Genomic DNA, 22,142 nt, shown 5'->3' with positions numbered 1-22,142 from the left:
GTAGCCCTGGTGCCTGTAATACACAGCATCCTTACAATAAATAGATACCATCTGTGCCTGGGAAATGCCTCTACTTCTACACTTGGACTAGCCACAGAAGCCTTCATTTATTCCTTTGGATGTTTCTGCTTTGCTTCCATTGTCTGTTGTTACCAGAGCTGCTTCGAGGAGCTCAGAAAAAGCAGTGAGGGGTTGCACTGAGGGCACGGGAGTCGGAGTGGGGAAGACCAGTTTGGAGCCATTTTTGCACATACCCCCCCTGAAGGGACCTGATTCACAGAGAATCACAGTCCTGTGTAACAAACGGCAAGGTTAAAAAGTCAAGAGACTGTTAACAAAGGCTGTGTTTCAGTGACTTATTTTCTAAATATTATCCCAGATTCTGATGTTGTTTCGTGTCTCAGCTGAAATTGCAGAAGTGTTGTGAGGGTTGTTTGGCCTGTGTCAGGCTGTGAGTCATGGAGCTGGCTGTGTCTGGGCTGTGAACTGTGGGGGGGACTTAAGGCAGGGCTATATTTAGGATTATCAACTGATGTCAAACCATGGAGCGCTGCTAAACAACGCTCTTAAAGTGGCAGCACTGGATAGTTCAGGCTCAAAGTTTAGATTGCTTGTAGTGCTTTTTGATTTAGTAAATAGTTGGGAAAGCTGATATTTACTAGAAGTATTCTGCAAACCAAGCAGTGTAAGTTTCAACTCCATTTATATTTAGCTAATAAAAACTATTGTAATTTCATGGTCAGAGTGGTAGGATTTGAAAAGAGCAAGCCTATATAGTACTTCTGGTTTTACATGTTTCAGAAACTGAATAAGTGAGAACATTATGTATAAAGAATTGTTAAATTCCAGTCATAGACAAGAAATAATATTTGAAGGGCTGTTAACATTGAGTTTGTCTTAAGATGCAGAAAACCCGCTCACCTTACTTGATTGTATTTAAAATTTTGTAATTAATGCCTGGAACCAAATTTAGATACCTTTTTGCGTCTAATTTAGACTAAAAGAAGTAGGGTTCTTTTCTAAACTTTCTTGCTCATTACTACCTAATTGCCTCCAGTGAGATCTATTATGTATAAGGGCAAAATTCAAGAGTGATTTTGAAAAATTAAAAGTTCCATTTTCCAAGGCTGCTTCTCTGTCGTGACTGTCATGGACTGTAGCTAATGTTTTTTGTGGGGTTTTACATTTCGTAACCTTCCTTTTGCATGCATGTTTTGGTAGATAATTAACCTAATTTGGGGGAGAGAATTTTCTATTGCAGTCTTTGCTTCTGGTCCTTGTCTGTGTGAAAACAGTGAGATTGCAGTAGAAAAACTGCACTGGGTGTAAGGACCCCAGCTGTGATGTGAATCAAAGATTTTGTGACAGAATAGAGGTAATTTCTGTCATCCTGATAAATTTGAAGTCGGGAAGTTTTTCTAAGACTCTTGATGTTGGTTTAAGAGCACTATTATTGACTTGAATGTCGCCAGATCTGTGCTGAGATAGTGTACTGATGGGAAAATAGAAAAACTCCACTCTGGGTGTGTAAGTTTCACAGTTGTTTAAGTTAATGTGTGGGACATAAGTCAGTTTATCTGTTACTGACATTTTAAACTTCAGTGAAATGCCAGCTTTGATACAAGTCTGTTTCAGTGACTAACTGCATTTCTGAATCATAATATTGAACAACTAATACTCGTCTAAAGGCTTGATGTTTTCCAAGTGTCATATGTTAAGATTTGTACAGTATTGAAGTATTGGGTCACCAGCTGGTGTGAGCTGCATGGCTGTGAACTCATTACTGTAAATGAAAATGCAGCCTGCTGGTAGTTCTTGTTCCATCAGTTACTGCACTTACACAAAGACATTCATGTCCATTCCCCACTCTTTAGCCTGCTGGAGCTGATGAGGACCGGGCAGTTGAAAGCACACATGATTGAGAAGCTCTCAAAACAGGATGTAAAATGTCTGGAATCCTGATGGTTATATTTTTTGGAGCTTTTGCACAAAAGAATAATTGTTTTGTGATGTTCAAAGAGAAAGTTCTCTGAGCAGTGTTACTAACAAAGCCTGGATTCCTGTGGACTGATGTCCTTAAAATCCTCAGCTCCCCTCTCTGCTGCAGTTGTGTCCCAGTTGGCCGCCGGGATGCGCGTGCTGGTCGCCAGGCAGCTGCTCCAGGCGGGAGATATAATGATCATGTTTTGCCTGCCCTTTCTTCAGTGAGATCACCAATTTTGGTCTCCCTTCAGTACTTAGCCAATGATTTTACATAACTTGTGGAAACTTAATTACACCTGAACCCTCTGCTCTCTCTCGCTGGTGAATTTAGTGTAAGTTGACCACATGTTTAAAAGTTGTTGAGGGGAGCCTGTGTGATTACAGGAGTTGCGTTTACTTTGGAAATGGGACTAAAAACATACTCCATTTTTAACAGATTCTTTTGTGTCCGCAGTGCCATCAGGAAGTATGACATACTGTGTTGAAAGCCTTGCCTCTCAACCAAAAAGAGTCATTTCAGTGCTCAGGCATTTTTAGCAGAAATGCCTCTCATTTTTAGTGAAAAAGGTTTATCTATCTGGAGCTCTTCCAAAGTGTTTAAAGCTGATACAGAGCAGTGGCAAATGGCCATGTTTCTTCTGTTCAGAAAAGCAGCTGACTTTTTTTTTTTTTTGGTGTGTTTTAAGGTTTTGCTTTGTCTTGAAGCAGCAGCCAAGCCACTGCTGTTGCTTGTGGGTGACACTGGATACCTCATCTGTGGGCTCTGCTGCTTAGGCAGCACAATGACAGCCAGCCTGGCCTCCTTTGGGAGGGCACAGAGGTGGGGCATGGACACAAATGAACTTTTTTCACAACCTAGAGGTGTTAGCTGCTCCATCTACATAGATGGGAAAGAGGGAAAAGGTCTCTCAAATAGTTTTTGGAGATGCTGGTTGTTAAACCTGGCGTTGTGGTTGGTGCCATCGTGCCATTGGGGTTTCACTAGGATTAACATGTTGAGTTGCCTGTTCTTGGACAAAATGTCAGAAGTTGCCTCTTAATGGGTTGATAGTTGAGGGAGTGCAAATTGGGCGAGAGGGAAAGTTACTTTTTATTAGATTAGTTTTACTCTATTTATTTAGTATCCTCAATTGTCTCAGCCAGAAGTCTGACAAATGCTGGTGCTGGGGAGCCAGAAGTGGAGTCAGGTTTGGTTTTTTAGGGGACAGCTGGCTGTAGGTCATGCCAGCTGTATTTGAGATGGTGTTCTCAGATTGCCTTTTGGGATGGGGTCTCTTTTCTTTTTATCCTTGAATGCAAATGAATTGATCAGTGACTGGTGATATTCCTGTAAGAAAGGGAATTAAAACACAGGGTTTTCCAGATGTGGGGGTGTTAAAGCTCCAAGCTCCCTCCCTGGAATCTTTTGTCACTGTGAAGCTCGCAACTGTTTGTACCAAATGAAGACAGCAGTGTTGGGGATGTTCTCAATGCATATAGACTCATGTGATGTAAATAAAATTAAATCTTATTAGTTGTTTTGTGGGGTTTTGGGTTTTTTAGCAACAAGGTATTAAAAATCAAGATTAGTTCTATTTAATATCTTCATTTTAAAATAGAGGAATGTTTTAAAGCTCAGTTTAATGATGTGGTCCTCTGCACTAGTCCTAAGAATTCTCATACCTTTGGAATGATCTGTGTATTTCTTTCCCATTTTTTTCTTGTCCTAGAGCTAATGGAAGTTAGTATGTTGCAATATTTTAGGAAGTCAAAATTATGCAGACTGCAAATTACAGTAATGACTCTCGATGATACATTAACTGAAGTAATCAGAAATTAGGGCAAAAATTACAGTCTTCTTTCCTTTGGGGGAAAAAGGTTTGGAGGGATAAGGAGGATAAATAGCATTCCTAGTTTTAGGGGTTTTTTGCATTTTAAATATATGTGATTTTGGTATGCTTAGTTTACTCAGAGGCAGACTGGCAGTACTACTTAAAGTGAAGCTGACTTTTAAAATCCATTAGTTAAATATAATTTTATGGAAAAATAAGAATTATTTTCAATCTGAGGTCAGTATTAATGGCTCCGTAACAAGTTTTCATGTGGCAGCAACTTTTTTCATTCTTTTTTTTACAATTTGAATGCATTTTCTGTTTATTTTTAATTAGTTTAGCTATTAAACTGGAGCCTGTGAAAATAACTCATTATCAATAACTTCCTAGGCTGCTGATATAACAAGTGTATTTAAGACATCCCTGTTCCCTCTAATGCCATCTGTTTTACACTCATTATGTCAAATAGTCCAAATCTGAGACATTTGAAAGGTGCTTTATTTGGTTAGATTCCTTCTGATTAATTATTTCCTAAAATATTATTGCTTGTGTAACTATAAATGAGCTGCTTAAAGGTTTTAGCTTGAAGTGAAATTTTATATTCTTCTTTATCCATCTTGAAAATTACTGTATTTAAAGTAAACATCAATTTCTGTATAATGCAGACTGAAATAGTCCATTATTCATGGTGCTTTGGAAGACTCTAAGCCGTATTTCCCAAGGCAGCAAAATCAGGCAGCATAAATCACTTATTGACACGTGTTGGGGGGTGGGGAGGTTGCCCTTAAAAGAGAGCATTAGGCATTGGGTCAGGTCTTGGAAAATTGAATTTTAATTAGTTACTTGCATGTCTTACAAGTTAACAGGATAAATGGTCAGTGGCTCAGGCATTTCCCCCAGGATATTGTACACATTTGGTAGTCAGTGTGCTGCTTCTGCCTGTGCTAGCTGGAATATCCTCATAACTGTTTAGTCTGTATTTGCATTTATCTATTTATGTATTAAATGATGAAGGCCTTATGTTCTTTCTTTAAGTAATGAAATATAAATTACATATATTGGGATTCTACAGTTCAACATAAATCAGCACATGGATGGACGAAATTTAATGAGCTTTTGAACTAACTGCCATTGTCCTTTGTAATGGACACTTTTAGCAGTAGATTTTAAATTCCCCATGTACCTGGGATATGTGATGCAGGATTTATAGGAATATGTTCATGTAGCTTTTCCTAGGCAAACATGACAAAACTTCCAAGACTTCTACAGATCAAAATTAATTCTTTGCAGGATCAGTGCCTGAAGGCTTAATTAATTTTAACATCTTATAATTGATTCTGGGAGGTAACAGATGATAGTTATATTTTGCAATCTTCTTAAATCTACTGTTTAAGAAAACTGTATATACATGAAGTCTGCCCATTTTCAGGAGACATTACTAGAACTGAATACAGCCTAAAATGGCGTTTGCTCTTTGGGTGGTTTGTATCTATGCTATAACTAGTCTGATTTATGAAGAAATCATTTGATGTTATTGATCTGTTAGCTGAGATTAGTTATTTTGCTCTGTTACGGGAAGCATTTGATCAGGAAATTAGAAAGAATTAAGTTTTCTATTGTCCTGAAACCCCTAATGAATTTTAGATCTTTGTTCATTTGCGTCTTGCCTCTAGTACTCTCATAAAAATAGTAAAATACTGTATGGGGGTTTATGTCTTCCCATTTTCTACTTAGAAGTAAATACTGAACTTTGCTACATGTTCAAGCAGAAAGGCTTTGCCTCCATCTCCTTTCTTTTAATGTTAAACAGTTTTCATGCTCAGTCGGATAGAGCACAACTGATTCCATGCTTCCCTTCTCAGCCTCAGGCTGCTGCCTCCCTCTGCTCTGCCTTCTGAACATCCATACCTTCCAATGTAGGTGAAATATTTCAAAAAAATGTTGAAATAAATAGAGAAGTGATTGTTTTGATTAATACTTCTGATATCTGTTATCTTCATGGTCCCATAACATGCAGTCCTCTTTTAAGAGATTTCTGGAACTGAGTATGTCTGCACAGCTAATGTTTTGATGGTGGTCCTGCAAAAGATTGTTCTACTTTTTTCTAATGTAACTAGCCAGAGAAGTTGTTTTTTAAATAACTTTGTCTCCTTTTTAAAGTCCAAAATAGCAGTATCAAATGTGTCTTTGCTAGGTGACTGCTAGATTTGTGTTTTTCTTCTGCTAGCTTGAGGGAAGAAATTTGGATCTTTTGGTATATGTTCCTTTTACAAACGTAGATATTCATATCAAGCCTAAGTCTAAAGTATTTTACCAAACACTTCAATGTTTTCTTGAAGTTTTGTTGATGGATGAGAGTGTTATTGTTGGGGGTTTAGGTGTTTTAAGTTTTTTTTGTTTAATAGTTTTCTCATTTTACCAGTAGGAAGCAGCAGTGGATGGCCAACATGTGTGAACAATGCAGGGAGGCCTCCAGAGCTACACCTGAAACATTTCTCATCTTCTCAGAAAGATACATAGAGTCTTCAGAGAGTGTAGCTAAAGCTATGTTGACTAGAAGGCTTTCTTTTTTCTTAGAGGATTGCTGGGCAATTTTTTTCCCTGCACAGGATGCTTCATAGGAATTCAGCTGATCTGTTTTCCAGTACAACATGCAATTTCATTTGTTTATTTATAGAAGCGCATTTACTATTACTAAATAAAAACCCTCAACAACAAATCAGCCTTTCAAAAGACTTGTAGATTGTCAAAGTAAATATTTTGAAAAACTATTCCTGAATTCCATGTGTTTGGGACAGCAACCATTCTGAACTGGTGCTGAAGTTCTTGTAGTAATTAAAAAAAAAATTAAGTAAATTCAGATGTGTTGCTGTCGGGTCAAATTAAAATAATCTATTTAAAGTAATTATAAATCTAAAATTTGGTTTGTGTTTCAGAAGCCCTTGCAGAGTTTTGTATGGCACTAAATGCTTCCCACATGCAGTAATGGAAGCATTAATTTGACATACAAGCTGTAACTGAAGTGAGTTCCAGTGCCTATGTGGTCGCATTGCACAGAGATCTGTCCACATATTTACTGTTGTTCAGCATTGCTGCTTTCAAGCGATGTCAAGTTGAGCTGGTGTGTGGAAAGGAATTGTTATGTGTGGGCTAAGGCAAAATATATTACATATATACTGCTGAGGACAGCTACTGACCATTTTATAAAACCACAAAAGTTCAGTGCCTTTATCAAGAATGCTTTGCAGTTAAAAGGTTAAAGTAGTTTTAATTGGAATAAAGATTTTTTTCCCCTTATTTCTTTTTTTTTCCATGGAGCTACAAGTGCATTGATTTCATAATACATAAAGATAGATGTGGGCCTGTTACAGATCTAAGTATGAAATTCCTAGGTTTCTGTGCTAAAATGACACTTAAACATAAATGTTGAAAAATTGGAATAATTTTCTTCAGTCTAAGCTCCAAAAATTAGTATGGCATGATAAATGAAATAATTGTGTACTGTAAGAAGAACATGATTATTTGAAATACTTTCATCTTCTGTAGTTATTGGTCTCATTAAACAGCTTAAGGAAATCAATATTTCATTTTGGCTACGACAGTTTGTAAATCCAGAAGCCAGATTTGGAATGTTAACAGATTTTGGTTTAATTCTGTTTACTTTAAAGTAAATTTGTATTTTAGCAAGCAAATTTCTGACTCAGCTTTGATGTCAGCTTTGTCACACAGATTGATTGCAGGTAGATCTCAAGCCATTCACTGTAACATTTTAAAGATTTTTTTTTTTAAGGATTTTTTTTTTTTTACAATTTCCTTGAGGTTGTTTGTAGTCTCATCTGAAGAAGTATAGGAATGTTCATAATTAGAATTGTCAGCTCAATCAACACTTAGGGAAATGTGTGTTATGGTGCAGTCTGAGGGCCTAATGAAATATATGGTATTTTTTCCCAAAGATACTCAGCAGAAGATAAATGATGCTGGTTTACTCATTATGTGTGTTTGCAATCCTTCTAGAAACTATAATCTAGTAAGAGGATATTTTAGTGGAACTTGCTCTTAGACTGTATTCTTGCTCTCCTTGCAGCTCTGGGAGCAGACAGCTTTGTTCTTTGAACTGCTGTTTTTTTCCTGAAAGAACTCAGTGGGGTGCTCCAGCACTGCTTCATCTTTCACTTCCTGAAGATTCAGTAGTAAAGTACTGAGTTGTATCTCGTGTCAAAAGCTGCTCTTTGCATTCAGTGTCTTACCACAATTGTGCCCCTTGGGAGAGGGAGTTTTGTTGTAGCGTTATTTGTAATATGGCTGCGTTTACTCCCATCTGATCAGAAAGTTAGGCTCAATTTCCCCTCAACTGCTGTGAACCGAAAAGTAAAATTTTATAATAAAATTACACCTGAACACCTTGGTGTTGAGAAACTGAATTCATGTTAATCTCCAGTGCATACTCAGGTAGAACTTGTGTTTTTGAAACTCAGGAAGAAACTGGGACAAATGATTCTACAGTCTATTGGATACTGGTGATTTTTAGAGATTCAGCTCAAGGAAAAAAAAATGGGAAATCAGAAAAAGAAAATGTTTAATTAACGTTTCTGTAAAATGATTGGAACTGAGAGCAGCTGAAACCATGCAGGTACCTTACAATATTCATTTTTCCATACAAACCATTTCACTTGCCTAGAAAAAAGTAAGAATTGAGGGGGAAGTGCACAATTAGAGATGAGGAGGCTCACCAGCAATCTGTGCTAACATGTGGTGTGTATTATGGAAAAAGTTGATGAAATCTCAACTAGAATGTGGTCTGTGTCTTGACTCACATTCCCTTCTCTTCTAGAAACAGTTTCTAATATAGAAAGGTCAAATTCTGCCCTCAAATGTCTCTCTGGAGTGCACATGAGACACAAGAGAAACATGCTTAAAATCTGAGGTGATAAATGTATAATACAAGTTACTCTTAAGCCATAGTAGCTACTTGTCCCTACAGTTGCAGTCATATAATCTCAGTGATTAGTAAAACCTTTTCAGACTCCTCAAATGTAAAAGGCATACTATTGAAACTGAGCTTAATCCTACCAAAAGCCACTTTTTCCTTACAAAATCCCTCCTTTCCTTTTTTTTTTTTCTTAAATTAGAGAGAGTAATGAAAGGCTGGAGGCTGATGCTTAAAGATTATCTGGCTACAGTGAACCAATGTTAGTCACCCTATAGGTACCAATGTGCTAATGGTATAATGTTTTGTAGTCTTGAGCTACATACTCTGAAAAGGAGAATTATTTGCATAGATTTGAGGAAGAATGATGATTGATATGGAAGCATTTTCCTTGATTTTTTTATTATTTTGATATTATTTGGCAAATATAGTTTGTTCTTCTTAGTTTGTTTTGGTTGGCCTTTAGCCTATTTACTTGAAGAATGAACTGTAAACATCTAGAGCCAATCATACTTCTAAGGTGGATTTGTGAATTTGTTTTCTCATACATATTTTTTAAATCACTTCCTAAAGATGTTTCTTTTAAAATGTCTCTCACAGAGCATAATAGAATTATTTGTATTACTGCTCAAAGAAAATTATAGAGGTGTCATTGTGTTTGTACAATCCTGTTGAAACAACAGGCACATGCTCACTTTGAGATTGTGAGCAGACTGTGTAGATTTACAAAAGTTTGGCTCACACATACATAATTCCCATGAATTATGGAGGAGCTTGCATGGTCTTCACTGATCCAAAGTGAAGTGCATGGAGCATTTAAACCAGGAGGCTTTACATATTGTAAGGTCCTAATCTTTCTAAGGAGGTATCATTGATAAGAAATGATAGATTTCAGTGGAGACAGAGCCTTACTGGGAAGATTAACATCAGCTCTCTGCTTTACTTAGTTCCTTACCGTGTTAGTCCAAAGCCTGACAAGTCTCCATTCCGAAGCAGCCCGGGATTCTTAAGCGGTGATATCATCAGTGAGAGAAGATAAAGATCGACTGAACTAATGTGCTGAGGCTAGTAACAATGTGGCAGAAGTTAAAATTTAAACAGCTTTCATTCTTCTTTGTTTGATTTTTCACACTGCAAACTAAATTATTCCCTTATCTGATTGAAAAACTTTAGCATGGTGGTGTCTGCCTCTTTTTTTTTTTTTTTTTTTTTTTTGCAACTTGAAAGAACGTTAAATGCCTAAATCTTTCTACATCAAGAGAAACTAATTACATATACCTTGAAGTTGATCTTTTATGTGTTCAGATCTTTATAGCTGAATTGAGCTGGAAAAGCATACTTTAAAGGCAGCAAAATTATTGTGTAAGGTGTAGTGGTTACCAGCAAGACGTAGAAGTGAAAAGTAAATTGAGACTTGTCTTAAAACTCCTACTCCTTTTGAAAATATCAGTCATGATTTTCTTATCTCTTTTTACCGTTTAGCTTCTATCATATGCTAATATCTGGTGATAAAGGTAGGTATATACTTGATTTAGTATGCTTATCTTCTAGGGCAAGTCAGAGAAGGGACTCAATAAAAGAAGAACCATTGTACATCTCATATTTCACCACCTCTGTTATAATTCTCCCTGAACCATCATTTGGTCTACTTTTAAAAGCACAAACCACCAACCTCTTATAGTCTTGGTGTTATCTCACAGGCTTTTTTAAGGCTTAATTTTTGAGTGATTTTTCTAAGACCTCTCAAGTAGCATATTGATACACATCTGAGATCTGTGATCTCAAGTAGTATGTGCAAATTTCAGTGGTCTGGACAATAACCGAGTTTAAGATTTATGTATCATCATAATTAGTGGAATTCTTCCATTGGTATGTCATGTGGTACTTTGGAATTAGTTATGTTGCATGTTCCTCTAAAATTATTCAGAAAACACATTAGCAGTTACTTAGTAATCACAGTATGCAAAAACAGTATCCAAGAATCTTCATCGATTTTTTTCCAACATTTGTTTATAAGACTTTTTAAATTAAATAGATTCAACATGACTGGACACAGCTCTCTGATAGCTCACACTCTTCAGCAATTAAAACACTCGGGTTGTAAGCCTAACAGATTTTGATGAAAACTGACTGTTTTTTATTTTTAGTGTATTACTGATGCCAGACTCTTATATTTCATGTATTTTTGCCTTCAAATGTGAAACAGAAGAGCAAAAAGCTTCAACTTTTCTTTATGACAGTAAAAGTACAGGAACGTGTTAAGAATAGAGTGAGTCTGTCTGAAGTAAGATTTTGTAACTTTATTTCTCTGGTTCACATTACACTGTGCAAAGAAGCTGTTCGCCTCCCATTCTAAATCATTTTCATTTTACCAGCTGGAGAAGATCATAATAAAATGGACCCATCCCTTTTCTCAGTCCCTGGTGGTGATGATGATCTAGCATTTGTTTTTCATTCAAACCACATGTTGAATAAGTGAAAAAGAGGAAATACATGCTGGTCATAGGTCAGGTGCAACACAGAGTTTATACAGATTTATTTTCTTTGTAGCATCTGCAATTCTGCATTTAAAGCCATTGAATGTTGTTCTGCTTCCAGTTATTTTGAGGCAGGTTTTCTTATATAATGACATTTTGGGTTTTGGATTACCCTGCTGGCTAGGCATCCAGCCTGAGAGCTGTAGGAACAGCCTGAATCTGCAGCAGAACTCGAACTCCAGAGCTCAAACTCCTGCATGATCTCATAGGGTGGAAGCTGACCCTCTTTGTTTCTGGCCTTAAATGAAGAAAGCTAAGCCAAAAAAATTTAAAAAAAAACCTGGAAAAAATATTAGGGTGAGAATGGGGAGTTGGGGTGAAGAACTCCCTGGGCATGTAGGAGAGAATAAGGAGGAAGGAGCATAAATATACTGCAGTCTACAATGTGAATTTAATTTTTAAGGAGATACAGATTATGAACTGAAGGTTTCAGTTTTCTCATAGCATTACAAGTTACATGCTCATTTAATTTATACTCCATTAGAACTGCAAAGCTCATTGCTTATGATTGAAGGAGCATCAGGAAAAGTGATTGTATAAATTGATATCAGCTTTATTTGTTGTCTTTATTATTCACACACTTCTAGTCATGTTTTAATAGCTTTGTCTAAATTATGAATGATGTGCAGTTGGTTAGGAATTTGAAGGCAATAATTTCACATTCTCTTAAATGTGCCAGCCAGCCAAAACTCAGTATGCATTTACAGCAGCTATTTTGCAGATTTATAGCTAATATTTTTTTCTATATTTTCTCTTATCACTACAATTTAATCTCACTTTTCTTCAACTTGTCAGCATTATAATGTATAATAGAATGAGAATTAATAGCTTACAATGGGATGAATTCATTCTTACAAGAATCAAGTTGGACAAAAAGTGAATCCCAAATGGGCATGAGGGGGTGAGAAGGGAAAAAAAAGCATTCTTCACAATAATAATAATAATGAAACACTGGAGGAGGTTGCCAGCAGAGGCTGTGCAGCCTCTAGTGTGAAAACGTTGTGAAGAAGGTCCTGAGCAACTTGATCTAGTTGTGAAGTTTGCTCTGCTTTGGCCTAGATGTTGGACTGGATGACCATTGCAGGCCTCGTGCAATCTAAATTTTTCTAAATTTAAACCACCAGAATTAAATGTGAGCTGTACAAATGCTTGGACATATTAGAAGGGAAAAAATTCCTCATGTCCTTTCTGTTCTTCAGAGCTATAAACATGCCTTTTAAAATACTGAGGAAATGCAATGGGAACTGTGAGACTAAATATCAAATGTCACACCAGAAACTTAAGAACCCAGTTTATGGACAAGTGTCTTAACAGATACTTTATATGAACAGTGAAGAATTCTTGAATCCTCCTTTTGTAATTAGAATTACTTCACCTGTTTTAACTTAATGGTCATGTTTTTAGTCTCATTTAATATGACAGTTGGTGATCTTTTTTTGTTGTTTTGCCTTTTTTTCCCTAAATATCTATTAGGAATAGGAGGCCTGCAAGATTTTGTGCTGAAGTCTGCAACACTGTCAACATCACCTGCTTGTCCACCATTTACACCTCTCAACTTCGAAGCTACCCCGATTGTGCGAGTAGCAGTTGAACCCAAACATCCAAGTAAGCTTCCAGGAGAATGGGGATGGTAACACCAGCTCAGTATGGCAGCAGTGCAGCTTCCAGCCCACAGTAATTTGGCTAGTTTATGAGGTTGCCAGTGAATCAGAGACTTGCCCAATATAAAATAAACCTGTAGGTTGCCCGGAGGGCAGTGTGAGTTGTTCTGGCTGCCTCGCTCCTGTCTCGGTAGGTGAGGAGACACAGGAGAAGCTGTTGTGCCCTTTTGTGACAGCTGTTCACAAGTCAGACACTGCATGGGCTAACAGTTCAGTGAAGGTGAGCAGATCTGTGGGTTCTGTCTGCTGCCCTTCTGCTATGGATGTCAGTAAGCTTGTAGTACTGCTTCTCCTTGATGCCCTCACCCCACTTCCTGCAAAACAGAGTGGGATATCTCTGACTTTATTTGAATTTCAGCCCAATTTCCATTTGTTGTGGTGGTGTTGGTAGAACCAAAATAACTGGCTTTATGTTCAGTTGCACAATACTCTAACACTGAGATTACATGTTTTTTTATAGAGCTGTTGGACAGCTTGGTAGCTCTTTGTTTCATGTGTTTGAGTAACAGATAATCATATATTGTACATCCTACGTTTGTTAAAGCAGTTCTGAAAGTATTGGAAATTGTGGGTTCTGCATATTGTAGCATTAAATTCAAAATATTAAAGGAATGTAATTCTAGAACTACTGACCAGTCTGGGGGTAATTTTTGTTCCTTAAGAAATGAAGCTGGATCATTCTTGCACCATTACTTAGTTTCTCCTCCTCAGTAACTTCTGAGTTTATAATCTGAACTAAATTTTTTAGGGGGACAAAAGCCTGAAAGGTGGTTATACGTGCAGAAGTTTCCTGAAAATCTACTGTTGCTCACAATAACAGGAAGACAAGCAAAATGTGGCCACTGCAGTTGCCCAGAGAGCTGTGTGTAGTCTTGAGGTGGTCCTCACACATTGTCACATGTGTGCATTGCACTGCCACATCAGACCTGCTTCACAACTGCATCTGCTTATGTTGAAAAATGACTCATATAAATTATTTCCCTATGTACATTTTATAAAATTACTGCATGTCTTCACACTCAAGTCAAAATCTTCCTGTATGCCTGCCATAAACTCGGAAAGAAAAAAAAAAAGTACTCATCACTCTGTGAGCTTAAATGCAAAGACAAAGTTGAAAGTCTTTGTTCAGCTCTGTTGGCCATGTGAAATAATACTGCAGTTTTTCCACTTTTGGTTTATTTTTTTATTTTTCAAGGATATTTTTCTATTACACACTTACGAGCTCAGCAGTAAATAAACAGTATCATACTTCTTTTAATAGTCTCCAAGTGAATGACAACTTTAATGTCACTCTTCCTTCTGAATATGAATATACATTCCTGGAAACCCCTGGGGTATTCTCTACTGCCTGTGTAAAATAAAAAAAAAAAAGAATTCATAATTAATTTCTTTAAATTGTGTTCATTATGAAAGGCTGCTGACATGAGGTGTTTATGTGTAGCTTTGATGTAATCTAGCCAAATTTGACTCAGCTGTGCTTGTTCATTCTCCATTAACTTTAAGACAGCTCATTTTAAACACCTTCATATTAGGGACAGCTGTGATTTGTTTCACTGAAATGCTCTCACATTCCTGATTTTTCCTCTTTTCAGATTTTAATTACTTTAAAGCTTTCTAGTGGCTTACAGCTACTTCAAAATCCTTCCTGTGCTTTATATGCAGTTATCCCTTCTAAGTAACCCATATAGAATACTTCTATTTTAGTAAAGTTAATATTATTATTTATTTGGAGCATTTTTAAGCATTAGCAATTTAGAAGTTGCTTCACTTAGTTATTAAAAATTGCAAGGAAATGGAATTATTTACTGACAGATTACTTTTAAAAGTTGTAGTAGATAAGAGAGGTTATAATTCGATAATTTGTAAAAATGAGGAGTGAAGTCCTGAAATTTTTAATCACTTAATTCCAGTAAAATTCAGGGTTTTATTGGGTGTGAGTTGTTCATAAGCTGTATCTGAAGTTAATTGTGTATAGGAAGCAACATAGCACAGTCATAGTCAATAGGTGACTTGTTCTGAATAGGTGACTGAACCTGCTGTAAAGCTGTGTAAACAAAAAATGTGCAATCCATTGAAGTGTGGTGTTATATGGTTATATTTGTATGATGTGAATTTTGTCATCAGTACATAAATTGTTGGTGACAAATGCTGAGTGCAGCTTATGTTTTCAGTTGGTGCTCTTAAACCACGCTGCTCTCTGTGACTCATAAGCAGAAAATTGCCCACTGAAAGTTTTTGTGTATTCCTAAAATACCTATTTGTGTTCAGGCTTCCATAAAAATGAGTGTTACTACTTCTCAGTTTAAGTCTATCCTATTTTGGTTATTTCTTTCCCAGTATTCCTTTGTTAATAATACCTTGTTTTGCCAGGTGATATGCCTCAGCTCGTCAGAGGGATGAAACTTTTAAACCAAGCTGATCCATGTGTGGAAGTTTTGATCCAGGAGACAGGAGAACATGTGCTGGTGACAGCAGGAGAAGTTCATCTTCAGCGCTGCTTGGATGACCTGAAAGAAAGGTTAGAGGGGCAAGGAGGAAGAAATATTTTTAGTTCAGTAGGTGTCTGTTGTATTTCTCTGTCAGATGGGTATCTTTGATTTATATTCTGGTAAAATACAGCTTTATCCACAAACAGTTTTTACCACTGAGTCATAAATGTACCTTTTTGGAGCTATAAAATTATCTGCAGTTTGACAAAAGGCAGTAGTTTATCACTTCTATACATCTAACACAGACTTGGGGCACTTCCTAGAAATTACAAATTGCAGTACTTTCAGGAGTCTAATTAAGAACGTAATGTGGCATTTATACAAAATAAAAACTGAGGAGAATAATGTCTTATAAGTGAACTCTGAAAAATCATAAAGCACCAAGACCAAAATTGTATGTGCACACTCTATCCTGTGCCTTCTCTCACTGATTCTTTTTGCAAATGTTGATCTGTTCTCATTCATGAGTAGTATTTTTTGCAAGCACACATGCACATATTTAGTATCCTCTAATGTTTCATCAGATGGCAGAAGAACAGATGTCTGAAACAATCCCTTCCTGTAACTTCATTTACTAAAACATTTCTGATGCTTCTGCCGCATACATTTACTGGCATTTTCTTCCTAAACCAAAGAACAAACCTGATGAGTGGTTGAATGTTTGTTTTACTGCACCCATACTCCTTTTAGTTAATATCACAGAACTGTAGTTTCTTATGAAAATTAGGCTGGATCGCTTGTAAAACTGGATGTATGTTTTAATGGTTATTCTCATTACAATTTAGTGCAATGTATTTTTACTGCTTCTAAAAATATAATATTATTTATTGATACATTTTGCTCAAATGTAATGCGTTTAAGCAAAACTGGTTGTGCCTATCTTTAGTTGCAGTTTGCATAGCAAGATTGTATTATTGGCAATGGTCCAAATATGAAAAAAAGAAAGTTAAAATAATACTCCATGACAGGGTAATAGGATTATAGTGAGCAGCCAGTAGGACTGACTTACATTTATGTACATTTGCATCACTAAACCTCTGTTTCAGGTACATGATTTTGGAGGTTTTTATGAGTTGTCATCTAATTTGTCTTTTGCTAAGAGAATGATAGCCTGTGAAAAGTGACCTTTTTGTACTCCTGTGCTTGTGGCATTGTGAGCAGAAACAAGAAGCACCTGGACACACAGATGAACAGGGCTCCCACCATTGTCCTGCCTGACTGTGGTTCATGATTTCTCAGTTGAGTACCAGCTCCCAAAAGAAGTTGGGAGCAGGTGTGTTCACTATGGAGCTCATGCTCCTTCTAAATCTCAGGATGTGGCATATTTTAGTTGCCATCCCTCACACATCAGCTTGTGATGATACCTTGAGAGACTACCTAGAACAGAGGGTAGACAGTATTAAAGAAATAAAGTAGGTATTTACTGAAAAGGCCTTCAGAGGATACCCCTTGGGCAGTGCTAGAACCTGGCCAAGGCTACACCCAAGATGGACTCTGAGTCATGAGTTTTCACACTTTTGTAAGTTTTAGTCCATTTCCATATTGGAGTTAATTGTACAGTTACGGCTTCAGGTAATGCAATCCTCCCAGGCTGCTCTCCTCAACTTGCTGTTGTTTGTATTTTTTGGGCCTCAAGCTGCAACAGTGTCCTTGGTTCTCAGGCTGGCAAAGGATTGTTTTGTCTGACTAAACTGCGAGGAGAACTTGCTGACACTTTATATGAAGTTCAGAGTTACATGCTAATGCAGTACAGAATATGGAAAATATGAAAGCTAAAACTTAAGGCATCAGTGGGACAAGAATGGTCCCTTCCTTCTCTCCTCATTTTGTAGAAGAAAAACTCCAGAATGGCATTCTTGTCTTTCTCCATTCCTCATGGATTCTATGTTAATTCTGACAGTGGTAAACTGGCACTACTTAACTATTGAAGTGTGAAGAGGAGTTGTGCTCTGAAATGTTAGTTCTAATTAGCTCTCTTTGTTTCTGTATAAATCTTTAACTTTTTCTAGGTGCACATAATTTGGAAAAGCAAATTGTGAACTTGGGATCAAGACAGCATATAGTAGCCTTAAAATGTGACCCACAAGTTTTTCCTTCAAAATATTGGCAAAGGTTATTCCAGATGGTTGAGTCACACTTGTAGTAAGGGGGCAGGTCCTGATATTGGCATCTACCACAATAACATCAACTGGGTTTTGCAGATTTGATGCTTTTGGACTCGTTACAGCAGCTGGGGAGGTTCTGCTGAATTCAAACTACATTGCATTGTCAAGATTTTATTCAGACTTTTTCGAAGGCGCATATTTAATTTTAGCTTTCCCACTGTATTTAAAAAATTATGTTCAAGTGACACTTATTGTCAGAGATGTGGAGAGACATGGAAACAACTAAAAGATTAGTCATCTATGTTCATCTAAATTATTAAATATGGATGTTCTGCTTGATTTCACAAAATTTATATTTTTTCTTCCCAATTAGTTATTTTTGAATGGAGTAAGAAATTAGACCTTGTAACTTTCAACATTTTATTTTCTGCATTGTACAATAGAAATTTTTAGAATTTCTTTCGTAGGAGCATTGCAAATACTAAGCATGGGGGGATTAACGTAACCTTTTCAGAATGAGAAACAAGGAGAATTAAGGTAATGGTGACATGTGGGTGGGTTTGTTTTTGGTTTTTTGGTATAATGCAAATTATTGAAAGAACTGCAAAAGGGATAAATCTCATGGTTCTGAGTCCCATGGAAATAAATCTTACAATTGTATTTGCTTTTCTTCTGCAACTTTTTTTATCACTGCCAAAATTTACTGGAACATAGGAAATCTTGGTTAGTCCTTCTGTTGTCATTTAATGAACCTGCTCAGAACTCATGGATGGTTAAGAAGGATACACAGCTCTAATTTTTGAGTCTGTCAGATAATTAATAATTTCTCCTTTTTCCTTGCCGTCATTCACAACATTTGACATACCTAAAATGTTGCACCTGACTTTGAAGCATCACTTTATAGCATCAAGCTTTAATAATAGTGAGTATCAGGCAAAGCTCTGTTAAGCTTTCCCAGTGCTTCATCTTCTCTGGGCATGTCCCTGTGTGAGCAGATGTGCTGGCTCACACCACGAGTCCATCTCTGTACCCTGTCTGCGCAGTGTGGCCAACAGCAGGGACAGGAGGAGTAAAACTGGAGTAACTGTGATGCTTTCCCAGGCCTCTGTCATTTTCAGTCCAGGGCCCTTTGTGGTTTGGTTGTCAGTTAATCCTGGTCAGCCTTTCCCATATACCCCACGTGGTTTTGTAGGTCTCTGTTGCACCCTTGGAACATCTGAAGTCTTCTTGTGCTTGCGTTCCTTTGATCATCTTTATTCTTAGTTTTTTTCTAGTTCTGTTTCGTTTTAGGGCAGAGAACAGCACATACTTTCCAAGATGTGGGTGAACCAGTGATTTATGCAGAGGCATAGCAATGCTTTTGCTTTTATTTTCTTGAGTTCCTTTCCAAATATTTCTGAAGACATAAAAGGCAGTGCTTCTTTTTTGAACTACATAAAGTTTGGGTTTGAAATGCATTACCTAGTAATCTATGTTGCAATCAGATTTCTTCATGAACATCTGTTCCATGTTAAGGCCATCGCCCTCCCTCCCACCCCCAAGTTTGGAACTATGTTCAAAATTTTAAACTAATTCTTAAACTTCATTTTGCAGGTTTGCAAAGGTGCAGATCAGTGTATCTGCTCCTATTATACCCTTCCGAGAGACCATAACAAGACCTCCCAAAGTCGATATGGTGAATGAAGAAATAGGAAAACAGCAGAAAGTTGCTGTCATACACCAAACAAAAGAGGACCAAAATAAAATTCCTGAGGGAATTCAGGTTGATTCAGATGGGCTTGTTACAATTAATACTCCAAATAAACAAGCTACTCTCAGTGTGAGAGCAATGCCACTCCCTGAGGAGGTAACTCGACTTCTTGAAGAAAACAGTGACTTAATTCGAACTATGGAACAGCTCAACACATCTCTGAATGAAGATAAAAAAACACATGAGATAAATCAGAAGACTCTTGATAGAATCAAAGAATTCAAGCAAAAGTTGGAGAAAAGTCTTCAGGGAAGAAAGTGGAGAAATGCTGTTGATCAGATCTGGTCATTTGGACCACGGAAGTGTGGGCCTAATATTTTGTTACATAATTTTGGGGGCTATAAAAGATCTGTCTGGCAATGCCTTGGGAACTGTGTGAAAGAAGTAGGTAAATACAGAGACTTTGACAATAGCATAGTAAGTGGATTTCAGCTGGCTACGCTTTCAGGTCCCATGTGTGAAGAGCCTCTCATGGGTGTTTGTTTTTCAGTGGAAAAATGGGAAATAAATAAAGCTGGAGATACTCTGTCAAATAATAGGCGGGACTCAGAGGAACTTGGTACCACAGAACATCAGCAAAAGGAAGATAATACTCTAGCAAGCAGTTGCACTGATGAAGATACCAGTGCAAATGAACACCAGGACAGGAACCAAAGTGGCACAGACTCACCTGAGAAAATGAGTAAACACAAAGGAGAATTACCACTTGCAGATTGTTATGGCCCTTTCTCTGGGCAGCTGATTGCCACCATGAAGGAAGCCTGTCGTTATGCTTTGCAGGCAAAGCCACAGAGACTCATGGCAGCAATGTACACGTGTGAAATCATGGCTACTGCAGAAGTTTTAGGTAAGACTGGGAAAATAAACCTTTGCCAAGAATTTGCCTTCTGATTTCCAGGGTGAGGTTTTATAAATGAGACTGAATCAGAAGGTATAACTTCATTAAAGGTTTTGTCAGGAGTCTTTTAGAGTTCTCCTGTAGATTCTCCAATGACTTTCTAATGCCTGTAATATTTACACTGTTCTGAATGAGAATTCAGCATTCTTCTTGCTTATCTGAACCATAGGCATAAAGAACGATGCTGCACCTTTTTGAAGTGCAAGATACAAAATGTTGCCTTTCTATGAAGTTTTTGTAAGACCAGCTTCAGTACCCATGAGTATCAACACTGTGTCTTGTATTTAGCATAAGTTCCATGAAGAGAAGGGAAACCTCTCCTGTTTATTAAGGGAGTGCAAGATCTTAGCAAATGCCATATCAATTATTTATTTTAATACAATAATACAAAAATAAAATGAGGAAAAGGAATATTAAATTATTGTTGCAGTCCAGTTGGTAATTTTATGTTTTTAAGTAGCATCTGTATCCTTCTGCTATGCAAGTTGCTCAACCCAGTGCATGCCAAATGGTGTCACTAATATTACCTTACTACTTACACCTACTTAAACTTGTTTTTATGACCTACTTATAACACCACTCAACTGCATTTGTTCTTGGAGTTTTCCATGGGAGTTGCTTGCACACTGAATCTGACCCAAAGCACTGAGATTTTCTTTAAAATGGTCTTCCAATGCATTTAAGCTATTAGCAATTTTACTTTGACTGTAATAATCATGGCACAAATTACAGCATATCCCATGTACAATAATTAAATACTTGGTTACTTGTAAAAAAATCTCAGCTGTTGTGCACACAATCATACTGATAGCAGTCCAAAGACCAGAAATTACAGTTGTAATGAAAATAAATGCCTTTGAGTGAGAACTGTTATGTGCAGATGCATGATCCTGTTCTTTGCTGGAGGTACCCTGTAGTAGGGTGTGCTGCCATGGGCTTATGGGCACATTACCCTAAATATCACCTATGACAGGGAACTTTGGCATTTCAAACTCTTTTCTAATGTGTAAGATTACTAATAGCTGACAGAACTGGACTGTGTATTGTTCCATGTTGCTGTACCAGAAGCATATTGGCACAGTACTTCTGCATCTCTATATCAAGCTATAAGCAAGGTACCAATTTTTAAACCTCAAAAACACTGTATAAATTGCTGTTTTCCAAACTACTCAGTACCCAAAAAGCATAATTGTTTACATTGAAGTAATAAACATGCATTGGCTTATTGTGCCATAAACCCAAATGGAAACATGGCTTTTTAATGCACACATATATATATATATTTAATGAGTGTAATTTAGGACTCAGACAGGCAAACGAATTAGTACAGTCTAATGAATGTGAATTGTGTTGTAATAGCCATGGGCATGCACTTAGTTCATTACAAATTCATGGGTTTAATTTTTATTGTGGAAACTTCAGCTAATAAATTGCATCCTCATTAGGAGGAGTGAAAAGCAGGCCTTCAGTGCACTCAGGCTTGGCAGTTGACATGTGTCAAACCACTGGCTTTTGTATCTTTATTCTTTCCTTTGGCATTCCATACATTGACACCCTGGGAAGTTTAATATATCTCCATATAGATCTGCTTGTTTCTAAGATGGTAGCTTCTGCAAAAGTGAGGTCTTCTGTGTTCTCAGAATATAAAACTTTCTCCATCAAACTTTTCTGACAATACGTAACTTGAACTGAAGCTGAGGAGAGGAACAGGACAGGAAGATGCAGTGTTTTTAAGTGTTTTTCTTGTGTGCTTATTATCTTGATCAACACAAATGTATTTGTTAGTTTTTGTCTATAAAATACTTTCAAAAATATGATACCTACTACGAAGTCAAACGGGCATTTTCACAGCTACTTTCATGAAATATACACCATATTTCAATAGATTAAATATTAACTTGGAAAAGAAAATTGAAATTATCCATGACCAACTTAAGACTGAATTTATTAACAAACCAATTGAACTCATTAAACATAATAA

General features: G+C 36.9%; 1 protein-coding gene across 1 annotated transcript in view; it reads left to right on the top strand.

The window, feature by feature from the left end:
* EFL1 (elongation factor like GTPase 1) overlaps nucleotides 1–22,142 on the top strand; it is a 64,376-nt gene that overhangs the window by 30,769 nt on the left and 11,465 nt on the right. Inside the window, exons 15-17 of the mRNA XM_068203799.1 lie at nucleotides 12,732–12,863; nucleotides 15,290–15,437; nucleotides 19,107–20,110. Coding sequence (XP_068059900.1) covers nucleotides 12,732–12,863; nucleotides 15,290–15,437; nucleotides 19,107–20,110 — 1,284 coding nt within the window. The remainder of the gene's footprint in view (nucleotides 1–12,731; nucleotides 12,864–15,289; nucleotides 15,438–19,106; nucleotides 20,111–22,142) is intronic.

Source organism: Anomalospiza imberbis, chromosome 13, assembly GCF_031753505.1.
Source record: "Anomalospiza imberbis isolate Cuckoo-Finch-1a 21T00152 chromosome 13, ASM3175350v1, whole genome shotgun sequence".
NCBI lineage: Eukaryota > Metazoa > Chordata > Aves > Passeriformes > Viduidae > Anomalospiza > Anomalospiza imberbis.
This window is presented reverse-complemented; position numbering and strand designations above follow the sequence as displayed.